The sequence below is a fragment of the Pelodiscus sinensis genome, chromosome 29, assembly GCF_052426305.1.
Source record: "Pelodiscus sinensis isolate ZL-2025 chromosome 29, ASM5242630v1, whole genome shotgun sequence".
Classification (NCBI taxonomy): domain Eukaryota; kingdom Metazoa; phylum Chordata; order Testudines; family Trionychidae; genus Pelodiscus; species Pelodiscus sinensis.
The window spans coordinates 2,008,126-2,021,136 of record NC_143080.1 but is presented as its reverse complement, the minus strand read 5'-3'; the positions used below and the strand labels follow the sequence as shown (position 1 = coordinate 2,021,136).

Below are 13,011 nucleotides of genomic sequence, written 5' to 3'. Positions count from 1 at the left end.
GCGAAGGCTCAGACCAGGCAGGGGTTAAAATTCTCTTCTGCCGCACGGCCAAGACGCACACTTGATGTCTAAATAAAAACAGACCACGGCAACCTGGAAGCGATTGATTTGTAAGGTCGGGTCTTTCCGGTTTCCCTCCCCACGTGCTCGCTCTCTCTGGGCCTGTCTACACTTGAAATGCTACCGGGTGCAAGGTTAACCCAGGCCGCTAGAGCATTTCATCTTTGTCCACCTAGGGCAGGGGGTTGCAAGCTCTAGGTCGCGGCCCAGCACTGGGGGTGGGATGTCGGGCCCTGGGGCTTGTGGCTGCAGGGGGATCAGGTGAGCAGTGGGGGGGGGAGGGCTAAGGCAGTTCCCAGCCTGACCTGGCACCCCAGACTGCGCTGAGCCCCAGGTGCGGGGGTAGGGGGGAGCACACAGGGCTCCGTGCTCTACCTCTGCACTCCCATTGGCTGGGAACCTGTTGCCAGCTGCGTCATAGTCTGAGGGGCCAGAAGAGGTAGAAAGCTGCCTTAGTGCCCTCCCACTGCCGCCCCTCCTGCCCCAGCCCTCCCCCTCTACAAAGCCAGAGCACCCCCTGCAGCCCCACCCTGGAATCCTGGGGCTCCACAGACCATCGTCAGGGGTTCCGCGAGAAATCGTTGAATAAATAAATAATTTTTTTTTCTTATAATGTAAGCGGACATATACATAGAACAGCTCTTGACAAATACATTTTCTTGACAATAATTTAGCAGGAATTGAATTGCACTCCCCACTGTCAACTTTTTCTGGCCAAGCAAACGTTTTCATAGGTAGGGGTTCCTTGGGATATGAAAAATTATTTTAGGGGTTCCTCCATGGGAAAGAGGTTGGGAATCGCTGCCCTAGAGCATCCACTGGGCATTCGGTTAGTTCAACAGCACCACTCAGGAGGGTGGATTTTTCCCCCACACTCATGACAGATAGCTGGCTTGACCTAACTTTTTAGCATAGACCAGGCCTCATCCTCTCCTGTCCCTGCATGTAAGTTTGATTTGAGCATGTCCATGCCGCAGGATTAAACTTCCCAAGGGAATGTTTTACTTACATACGCTCGCACGCAGACAAGAAGGGAGACGTGAGCTTTGATTTTTAGGTCTAGAGCATGGATTGCAGCTCTGTAGAACAACTGCCCCCTGAGGCTACGTCTGCCCTGCAGCGCTATATCTTTTGAGCATACCCGTTATTTCGAAATATAACGGGCTCGCTCTTCCGAATTCCCTGTAAACCGCATTCCACAAGGAGTTACGGACGTTTCAGAATAGCGCTTTATTTCTAAATAAGCATGGCATAGATAGCGCCAAATTTTGAAATGAGCGATTTCAAAGTAATGTCGAAATATGATACACAATTTGCATAGCTCAAATTGCATCTTACTTCGACCTCCAGCGCAACCCTAAGAGTGTGAAACCCTACAAAACAGAAGATTCCCATTGGCTAGGGAGAAACCCAAGGGAATTTATTCTGAAGTTTATTGAAACCAATGAAGGGGGGAGGGAGGAAGCTACAGGTAAACTAAATGGCTCAAACTGTCTAATACAGGAAACCCCCGACTCCCCCTGAGTTACGTCCCCCCCCGCACTTACAAAACTGGTTGTAAGTGCAGAAGGGGCCAAAAACTCCTGACTTATGTCCTTGTCCCGCATTTACGGCAGCAGATGGTGCCTATCGTAAATACGGGTTCAAATTATGACACCCCCAACTTGCGATGCTTCCCTGGGAACCAATCGCGTCGCAAGTCAGGGGGCCGCCTGTAATTGTGCATTTCTATCCGCTAATAAATTAAAAGCCTCACGATTAGATATCGGTTTCCTTTTATAGAATGGGAAATGAGGCAGAAAGAAGGTGGGGAAAGATTTGCTCAAGGTCAGATGGAGACGGTACGTCTACACTGCGATAAAAAACCCACAGCGCTGAGTCTTGGGGCCAGGTCAGGTCACTTGGGTTGCAGGGCTGTTAAACTGCCGTGTAGACGTTTGGGCACACGCTACAGCCCAGGGCCTCCATGAGGGGACAGGAGTCCTAGAGCCAAGACTTCAGGAAAAGCCAGAACATCTACTTGCAGCGTTAGAATCCTGGGGCTGGAAGAGCCTGGAGGAGTCGTCGGCTAGGTCTACACAGCAACATTATTTCGGAATTACTTTGTCCATGTCTATGCAGCCGGCAGTTATTTCGACAGTGTCAAAATACTGCCAAGCTGGAACACTTCTTACTCCTCATAACATGAGGGAGGAGTCAGAGGAAGGGAAGTTGGAGGAAGAGTTCTCCCATGCGGCGCTGGCTTTGTAATGCTTGCAGGAATCAAAACCAACCCATCCTTTAATAAAGCGATAGGTCTGACTAACTCAACAGCAGGATGGGTTCTGTTCCAAAGGAGGTCATAGGATGGGGCTGTACCGAGCGCAAGGTCTGTAGACTCTACCATAATATAAATGAGTCCTACACTTTTCAGAGTAGGACCACACTTAGCAAGAAACAGAACAGGCTAGAACCAGAAAGCGATAGGGATGGTTGAGGAGACCAAAACAAACCCCCTTTTCCCAAGTATCTCTTTCTGGAAGCAGAACTCACATAGCTAATCCCTTTGAGAATTAAATGTTGGCTTGAGCTAGAAATGGGCCTGTCCTGAAAACTCTAGATCAGAGCACCCAGCAGCTTTGGAAAAAGTGGGCCTCTCATGCTAACTAGATTAGAGTGACATATACCTTAAGAGTTCACCCAATAGCAGAATTAGGCCAAGCCAGTGTTCCCCATAAGCTGTGTCTGTGTGCGGTCCTTCAGGATTGATGCAAAAGCCACCCAGCTAAGCAGCCGGGCAGCCACAGCTGGGATTGTTTCTGCCAGTGGTGCACATTCACACATGCCTTGGTGCAGACAAAAACTTTATTCCACACATAGGTGGAAAAGATTAGAGGGTACACTGAACCAAGCTATTCTGTCTTGCCAACTCTTGCAATCTTTGATAGTGTTCTTTGCACCCTAGCTTTTGGAATCAAGGGATTGCAGTAGAAACCAAGTTTTTTTAAAAAATTACACACACACGCACACACGTGTTTCTATCCATCATGGTTCCAGAGAAAACCCATGTCTTGAAGGCACCCAATGCTGAAAAGAAAGAAAAGCTAAATAAAACTCTCTCTGTTTTTAAAGTCTCAATTTTGGAGGGGGTGGGGTCTGGTATGTAATTTTTAAAACATTTGAGGTTGGTTTTAAACCACCACCTCCTGCCAGTTTAATTGCAGCACACAGAAGAGCTGGTTAAAACACAGGCAGACTTGCTAAAAGAGGTCCCTTGTATATGAAACCTTTCTGAGAACATCAGTCTATTTTCTTCTACAGTAGTTGCCTGCCTCTAAAGTTTATGTGCAGTAATATATGGTTCAGATCATATGGTATTTATATATACACACACATTTATCTATAAAAAGACTGTAAAGCTACATGGCTTTTCAGTCTTTGAAAGGCTACTAACAGCAGGGAACTTACTACAAAAATATTTACAATGTATTGTCTTTACACAGATTAATTTGCACAAAGTATAACACATGCAGGCCAAAAAAAGCACACTCCAACGTGCAGGAAGCAAAGCTGACAAGAAGAGCTGCCAGAAATGTTGACCTTAAATCTGGCTTTTTTGGGCTACGAACATATGCGCTTGTGTCTGTTTAAACACGCACACTCTACACACACACGCGACTTTACAACACACACGTTTTGGGATTTTTTTTTTTTAAGTCTCCCCATGTTATGACATACCAAGGTTTGTAGCCAGCACTTGTGTTTACAAAGGAGTGGCATTCCAGGCATGGCGACAGAACAGATATTTTAACAATAAGTTATAAATATTGTCAGGTTGGTACTTTTCCCCCTGAGTTTTCAAACACATCATAAATCTAGGCTAGGTTCCTGTGCATGAACCCTGCTTCCAACTGCACTCAAGCCTTCTGGCATGAATGCAAAGACTTTTTTTTAATATATATATAAATAAAAGTTAGTAAAAATCACTGTGCACTCCATTAATTCAGGAATGCTCCTCTTTGGCTTCAAAGGGAATCTTTTCCTTTACAGCAACGAGAGTGTTTTTTTTGCTGCTTTAATTATTTGCTACTTGCACTTGTCATAACTACATGGACCAAGCATGTGATACCAGGGAGCAGCGGTTAGGGAAACACAAAGTCCTGTCTCCTACCCAACCCCACTCCACTGGGTCGGAGGCTTTTCATAGGCAACTAGTTCATAAATCTAACACAGGAAGGCTTGGTCGAGTGCCAGTTTGCTAATGAAAGGCGCTGCATGCATACCTCCACTGTACATACCTCCCGCATGAACTCAGTGAACAACCAACGACCCGTAAAGCAGGCCGCAGCTGAGCCAGAAATCAGTAGGCTGATGTGGAGAAAACATTACGCGTTGACTCTAAATAAATATATACACTAGGAGATTAGTGGCCTGCAAAAACTTTCCACGCCGTTATTTACCTAATCCTTTTATGGATCACAATGGACCCTCATTTTTAAGATGTGATTTGCCCACATTCCTGGTATCAACATCATCTTGCATCCCGCTTATGGGGGCAGAAGGCTGACTTTGCAAGTAAGGAGCCGGATTGGGATTCTGGGGATCTGGACTCGGTTCCTAGCTGATCTCTGTGAGCTTCAGCAGGTACCTCTGCCCCTCACTCCCCTATCTGGGGCTAACAATCCGCGCCCCCAATTTTTGTCTGTTTCGACTAAGCAGTTCACTGTATCTTAGAACACCGTGGGACAAGGCCCCGCCCCGGGACTGGATGAAACATTCCATCTAAAATCTTTTTTCAAAATGGAAAATTAGGGCTTCCCTGCAAGGGAATATCATTTTTCTATATTTAAAATGTCTACTTTCAGCTAGTTTTTTTTTTTAAAACCCAACCCGCCGGCATTCCCCACGTGACTACGCGGCTGCCATTTTCCAGCTTGAGCTGGCATAATGGGGTGCCCACTATCATTTGGAACGACCCTATACATGGATCCAGCTGTACGTGAAAATCCTATTTGCAATCATGTTTTTCATTTGCAAGCCCCTGAAACGTTTTGAAAGGAGGTGCACTCCCTCCAGGATAGCTCAGTCTGCAGACAAAGGTGTACCGGTAGTTCGGAATAGGAATCCTAGTCCGAACTACTTAGTTCGAGCCCCGTGTAGCCGCACTGCACGGGGTTTGAACCAGCGGGGTTTTAAAAATGGCGGCTCCCCGCTTATGCAAATGAAGCGCGGGAAATTCAAATCCCGGGCTTCATTTGCAGGTGCGGTATGCCTACATTACCCCGCTAGTTTGAACTAGCGGGGTAGTGTAGACATACCCAAACAGCCTGTTTAATGAGTTAACCGGTTAAATGTTAACCTGTTCAATGAGTTTAACTGATTAAATGGGGTGGGTGGGGAGGCAGAACCCCCCTCCCCATGGGCAGGGGCTGTTTCTGTCAGGCTGGTGCAGCCCCCTACCCAACGAGTGGCGCAGCCCCCTGCTTGCAGCGGGTGGGGGCTGCTCCTGACCTACTGGTTAACTAACTAGTCAGCCTCACTTGGTAAGGGTGAGGCTTCCTGGTTAATTGCTCACAGCCCTACTGCAGACCCCCAGCGATGCACGGATCAGGGTAGAGAAGTGGCTTTCAACATAAATACCTGATCTGTCAGTGCAACTGGGGCCTTCAAGACCGGAGCGCGTTCTGTCCCTGCCAGCACGCACCAGAGGCCTCGACAGACACAGCACAGTGGTGCAAATCTGGCTCCACGGGGACAGTTGGAACAACAATCTTTGCCTTTCTCCAATGCCTTTCACTGAAGGATTTCAAAGCACGTTATCAGTTCTAGTAGACTAACCCCACAGCCCTGCTCCCGGACAGAAGGTTTTTTTTTTTTATTACCCCAATTTTTTACATGGGGAAACAGAGGGAAGCTACTTCTCCATGCCCTGACATGGGACCCTGCACTGAGTCACTTGCAGGTCTGGAAATCTTGACCTCCAGCTCCAACCTTTTATCCTGCACAGTGGACAAACTGGACTGCCTCTTGGCAAAAGAAGAAGAGCAGCCAGACAGGGTCAGATCAAAAGTCCATCTTGCCTAGTGCCCTGTCTGCCGATAGTGGCCAGTGCCAGATGCCCCAGAGGGAGTGAATAAAATGGGTAACCTCCCCTGTCGTCCATTCCCAGCCCCTGACAAACAGAGGCTAGGGACACCATTCCTACCCAGCCTGGCTAATAACCATTGATAGACCTAACCTCCATGAATTTATCTGGCCCTTTTGTGAACCCTGTTAAAGTCCTGGCCTTCACACCATCCTCTGGAAAGGAGTTCCACAAGTTGACTGGACACAAAAATCAGACCTCAGGAAAAGGAACATACAAAACCCAGTAGGAGAGCCCTTTAACCTCCCTGGACACAGTTACAGGCTTGAAAGTTGCCATACTGGAGCAAAACCACTGCAAAACCAGACTGCCACATGAAACTGCTGAGCTGGGATTCACGTGCAAATTTGACACTATCAGAATGGGTCTGAATAGGGACCGGCAATGGCTCACTCATTACCAAAAAAAAAAAAAAAAAAAAAAAAAAAAAAAAAAAGTCAAGAGGGCATCCACCCTGATGGAATTAGCCTCCTTAGCACGGATATGACACTCCCCTCTCGGTATGTCTAGATCCCTGCCAACTGATGCAATGAGCTGCAGCCCATGAAAGCAGATGCCCCTACAATTGTTATTCATTAAGGTGCCACCCGACTCCTCGTTACTCCTAACGAGGCTGCCCCATAAACTCTCCCTAGAAGTGCTCTCTCATCCTGATTTCTGCCCCCGCCCTGCAATTCCTTCCTTTACAAACGTGTTCCTCCCTTCCCTTGCAGTACCATGACATGGCCTGTGGCCGCTGCCTCAGACCGCAGACAAGTCACTGCAGGGAAATGCTGGGAAGACCAGGGAGGACACAGAAAGAAAGTTCAGGGTTGGGGGAGGGGGAGGAGACTGGGTCGACACGAGGCAGGTATGGATTTGCCCCACCAACCTTCCACCCCAGAAATACAGCAAGAGGAGCTGGTCTGCATGCACAGGATACGTGCCCCTGAGGAGCCAGGCCGCTCCAAGGAAAAGACATGGCTTCCGTGTGTTCTAAGGGGGGGCGCTTCACCGGGGGTTGCAGGGTTTGGGGGGGCTGGAGAGAGAACGGAGGAAGTTGAGGAGCACGTATTAGTGCCTCCGCTGCCCCACAGCCTGCATGGAGCAGACGAAAAACATCTTCTCTTCGGGATACTATGGGAGTGGGGGGGCGCTTTCCCCCACCCACAGCGGCTTGGGTCTGGGGAGGGGTAGTGCGGCTGCCCCTGGGCTTGTGGGGGGGGGGGGGGGGAAGGCAGAGAGGAGGCTGGAGGCTTCAGCCGGCCCAAGGATCCTCCAGTTGAGGGGCAGGGGGCACGTTCCAGCCTCCGTCCAGCTTGGGTCTTCTCCAGCTAGGGGATGGAGACACATTCTTGGCCCCTCTGGGTGTGTGGGAGGGGAAGACGACAAAGGATCTTGCAGCTACAGGGGGAAGGGCAGGGCGTCTTGCAGATGCAGCTAGGTGGGAGGGGGCAAGGATGGAAGGGGCGGAGCCCAAGGGGGGGTTCCACTCACCACCCATGCACTTAGCCAAAAGATCCCGAGTACCTGGCCCTGTGCGGTGTGGCGACACCCATCATTTCGGGGGCAAGGGGGCATGAAGCAGACATGCTCTAAAACAGCACCCAGAGATTCCCAGGAGCATCTTGGAACGTGCAGAACCCTGACTGGTGCTTCGAGCCAACCTCCGCCCCGCCAGGGCCGCTAAATGCTCCTGGTGGGTTTCCAACATGGCCACCGATGACTTGGCTGACTTTTTTAATACCTCTCCCCATGTGCTCCAACCACAGGGGCGTCCAAAGAGAGGGATGCCAGGCACGTCCCTAGCCGTCGGCATTGGCACATTCCATTCCGAGCGCTTTGTGGAGGGTTTCTGCCATCCACTCCATTTGGCCAGTGGAGAAACTGAGGCACAGAACGGTTGAGCCGCTCTCCTAGGCCACACAGCAACAAAGGGAAACAACCCGCTCCCAATCCCCTGCTTTAACCTACAGGGAGCTTCATTCGTTCATCGGGCAGGAGAGATTTGCCCAATGTCACAAAGCAAACCAGGTGATTCCCAGGACCTTGGGTGAACCCAACAGCCTCCTTCATACAGTCCCTGATGCTCATCAGCATTCCCCAGAGGGGGGTAGATTTACAAAGTCATTTCGGTTCCTGCCGCCGCCCAGTGAGCGAGATTCCTACCATACGCATTTCAGTTCTGGAAATCTGGCTCTTGCCAGCCAGATACGATAAAACCCCGCAGCGGCATATAAAAAAAGGAAAAAAAGAGCAAAGTATTGCTGAAAGAAGCGCAGTTGGAAGCCTTTTCGCCCCCTCCCTTCTGCAAGTGGGTGAACTTCTCCTCCCCTCCCCCAAAAATAAATCTAATTTTGAGCCCTTTTATGTGTTCTAATCCTCGCGTCTTTTTCTAATTTTGAACACAGCTGTCTGCTGTACTTTCTCGAATGACGCCAGATGCTGGGTTCATCAACCAAGCCCACGAAAACAATGGCTCGAAAGCAATTAGACGCACGGAGGCGGCACCGAGGCTCATATTAAAATGTGATAACACCGTTCTAGTGGGAATTGCGATGCTGCCGCATTTCTGACATTTCTGGCCTGCCAGACAGACAGGAGGCATGGGAAGCAGGCCCTGATGGAGGAGGTAATGCGCCGGCATTTCTAGCTGGAGCGAGAAGCGCAGTTGGAACACTCACATGGAATTTTTTTTATTCTATTACGACCCCAGCACCCATCTTGCCCGGGATGCTGGTGCAGACTTTTTTTGTACACACAGGAATCATTTACACACACACACACACACACACACACACACACACTTCACTTGTGCTCTGACAGCACCTAAAAGATGTGGAATCCAAACCACACTGCGCTAAATGCTGCACTGACACAGGTGTGAGATTGGGGGCCCGACTCCATTAAAAAGGAGACCTTGCCGTTAACAGTGCCCTCTGGATACACAAACACACCCTGCGGCCCGCACCTCACAACTGCCATTGGGGTTCAGATCATCAGTCGCACAACGGGGCCACTGCTCCGCAGAAGAGACAGTCACGGCGAGGAAGGGCTGAAAGTCTAAAGAGACCCGAGAGCGGGGAGCTCTGAACAGAGATGGGACATGCCCAAGGTGAGATGGCAGAGCTAGCTCCAGTCCCCACACCATAGCCACTAAGGCCAGGCTGTCTCTCCAACATCGGCGGCGGGTGAAGGCAAGCCCCAGCCCCGCCCCTTCCACCCAAGCCCCGCCCCTTCAGTAACCTTCCCCTCCCGTGTGGCGCCAAGCCTTGCCCAACCTCAGCCCAATCTCTCCTAAGCACCTGGAGGGTCAGGGTGGCCACACCGCAGTTCCAGCTGGGCAGTGCAGGCAGTTTTAGGAAGGCAACACCTTCCCTTGCTTACATTACCCTCCGCCCATGGTCCACTTCACATTTGCAGAAGCCCTGTGTAAGCATGTGTAGATGGTGCATCCAGATCGGTGAGGGGCAACCTTGGCTAGCAAGTGGGGTGCAGGAGTGGCCCTCCTCCATCTCAGGGGGCCACAAGGTTGTCAGAACCAAGCCGCTCTCCCGGGACCAGGTGGCTGAGCTCACTCCACTTGTGTGCCTCGCATGATGGTGTGCCTCGTCAATTGGATGGTGGCAGCGGTGGGATTGGCTGCAGAGGGAGTGTGTGGCTTTCACGACATCGCATGCAGTCAGCCCGCCCCGCACTTCCCCTGCCCTGGCTTTGTGTGTGTGGAACTTGGCAGGGAAAAAACGACAGGGACAAAGACCAACAGAATCTGGTGACCCTGCAGGTGGGCAACGGTAACAAGCCATCTCGTGGGCCGCACAGAGAACCCAGTGGGCCATGGGTGGCCGTCAGGATGCAGTTTGCCTACTGCTGCTCTAGATCGTCACTCCAGAATCCTGGGGGGAAAACAGTGCCGATTGCTCCCAAAGTCCCACCCACCTGCCAGCCCCTCCCACAACTCTGCCGCCCCCCACTGCATGGCTAACCCTCCCCACCTCCAGATCTCGCGCAGAGGCCCAATCCCATGGATGGCAGGCTGGTAAGCCATACTCACCTCGAGGTGAAACGTCCAAGTGGTACCTGCAGGGCGAGAAAAGAGAACAGGCATAAAAATCCATCATCTTACATGTCATATGTCACTCAGGTAGGTAACCGGCCGAGGGAGGAATTATACCAGACACATGGCCAGAGATTCAGTTGATGCCCAACATGGCTTCTTTCAGAGGCTGCCGCAAGAGAAGTAATTGGCCCTCGGGAGATTCCATATGATGTCACGTCTCTGATTCTCTTGCAGAGGCTCCTAACCCTTTGGCATGTTAAGAAATGACCCATAATACCAAGAGACTTTAACAGGCTCTCTAGTCCCAGGCTCACTACCCTCCATCTCACACAAATGCACACCCACACCCTGCTTGTAGGAGCTGCAGTGCTTGTTACATTCAAGTATCTAAAAGGGTGTCACAAGGAAGAGGGAGAAAAATTGTTCTCCTTGGCCTCTGAGGATAGAACAAGCAGCAATGGGCTTAAACTGCAGCAAGGGAGGTTTAGGACGGACATTAGGAAAAACTTCCTGCCTGTCAGGGTGGTTAAACACTGGAATAAATTGCCTAGGGGGGTTGTGGAATCTCCATCACTGGAGATTTGTAAGAATAGGTTAGACAAACACCTGTCAGGAATGGTCTAGAGCAGTGTGAATCAAGCCTTTTTTTTAAAATATATAAATTACCCCTTTTTCAAAATAAAAATAAAAATTATCAAGTACCTGCAGTACCTACAGTTTTCATACACACGACATTTTTTTCTACCATTACGACACATTTGTTTAAATAACTTAATTGTAGCCGGGTGGGCGATGACATGTGCGTGTGTAAAAAGTACAAAAATAATAAAACGCGGTAAAACTTAAAACAAAAATTTAATTTTCTCCAAATGTCAGTTGTGTTGACGTACTCCCCAGACCTTTCTCGAGTATCCCTAAGGGTACTTTTACCACTGGTTGAGAAACACCAGTCTAGAGCAATGGTTCCCAACCTCTTTTAGGATTGCCAGATGATTTCAACAAAAATACTGGACACGCTTGACATGACATCACAATCTACATTACGTCTTTAGAAAATACCGGACATTTCTATTTTCTCAATTTGTTTCCCTGAACTGAAAGCTCAAATACTGGACCGTTCGGTTCAAAACCAGACACCTGGCAACCTCTTTCATACTGAGAACCAGCAAACTCATTCAAAAAACTGTTGGTGGACCGGTACTGAAATATTTGCATATTCGTGCAGTAATTAATTTATTTGCATAATCAGTATGGTAATTTTAAGAGGTCACGTATTATTTTACATTGCATCTGTACGCACACAATACATGCAGAATAGTTCTGGTTTTCACACATTTTTGGAGCCTTATTTTTATAAAAAAATCGAGCCACACTTTTCTGCTAGAACAGAAATATTCCTCCAGCTGGAATACTAATCAACTCCCCCTTTAGGGAAGATTCTCTGAGCTTCTAAGAGCTGCAATGAAGATACTGCAAGATCACAGGGTGTTGTGTGGCAAATCTTGGCTTCTCTTTGACTGGGTGGTCAAGGGCTAATAATGATTTCTAAGTAATCCAGTTTGGGGAAAAGTTGTTCATGGAGATTCGTATTAAGCAGCTCAAACCAGCACATTTGCTTCAGTTTAACTCATTCGTGCATGCAGGTACCTTTCAGCATATTTCAGTCTTTTTAAAGGGGGAGGGAAGAGAACGGGATCGCAGGGGCAGCAGCTCTCCACATGGCCTCTGGCCCCACCGCAGAGCAACCACTGGAGCTGGACCTGGGGCCAGGGTAAAGGCTGCCTCACCGAAATCCCAGCTCCAGCCGCAGTTCACCCAACCTGCTGCTGCATGGGCAAGTAGCTGGGAAGGGAATTCCCTGGGAACCCCCAGGGGGCAGGGCTAAATAAAAGCTGGGGGCGTGGGTTGGCAATGTGCCACAGCCAGGCAGAGAGGGGTCTAGATCAGTGTTTCTTAAACTTTTTGAGACCACAGAATACCAGACAATAATATTTTTTTATGAGGAACACCGATGAAAATTTTCTTCCAAAAAAAAAAAAAAAAAAAATTGTTGGTGAAAAAAAAAAAAAAAAAAAAAAAAAAAAAAAAAACACAAAGAAGAGGTTGTGGCGCACCTGCGAGTTGTTCAGCAGCAAGGTTCCAGGATCCGGACATCCAATCCATTTGAACCCTTATTCAAATCTTTCCTGAAGGAAACGATTTCACAAAAACATGCAAGGAATGGACACTGATTAATTGGAAAACGCCAACAGAATCCCGCTGGAGGGCGGCATGTTTGTTTCAGACCTTGGCGATGGGCAAAATGCACGGGGGGCAGAGGAAGTGACTGCATCTAGAAGCGATTTGTGGGTTGTACCAGAAAGAGGCGCACGATCCTGCCTCATGCTCCTTGGCTCTACTCTTCTAGGCGCAGAGCGCTTCAGAAACTAAGCTGAGGCTCATGGTTTCTCTGTGGAATTACTCCACTTTACCCATCTGAAGTCATACTCCCCTCCTCTGCCAGCATCTCGTTGCGCTGTCAACCTCAGCCTCTCCTCCTTCCTCTCCCCGGACTCTCTCTCAGCCGAGGTGGTCCATATTTTACTTGTATTGCCATGGGATTTCCTTCCATTTAGAAGGTACAAAAGAAACTCCTCAAAGACAAGTAATCAGAGGAAGAATTGGGGCCGTGAAATGACATGTGACGGATAGGAGGAGGGCTGGCCAGCACCCGGTGACCAAGGGGTTAAACTCAGGTAGCTAGTAAGGATGTTGGCAGGGAACCAGAACAAGCAATGGGGATACGGTG

General features: G+C 49.2%; 1 protein-coding gene across 2 annotated transcripts in view; it reads right to left on the bottom strand.

Annotated features, from left to right (window-relative positions):
* Window positions 1-13,011, bottom strand: part of SKAP1 (src kinase associated phosphoprotein 1) — a 236,197-nt gene that overhangs the window by 189,918 nt on the left and 33,268 nt on the right. For both annotated transcript variants that reach the window (XR_016348050.1, XM_075911455.2), the window contains exon 3: window positions 10,218-10,243. Coding sequence is in view for 1 of the 2 variants with exons in the window: in XM_075911455.2 (XP_075767570.2) it covers window positions 10,218-10,243 (26 nt within the window). In the remaining variant the exon portion in view is untranslated. The remainder of the gene's footprint in view (window positions 1-10,217; window positions 10,244-13,011) is intronic.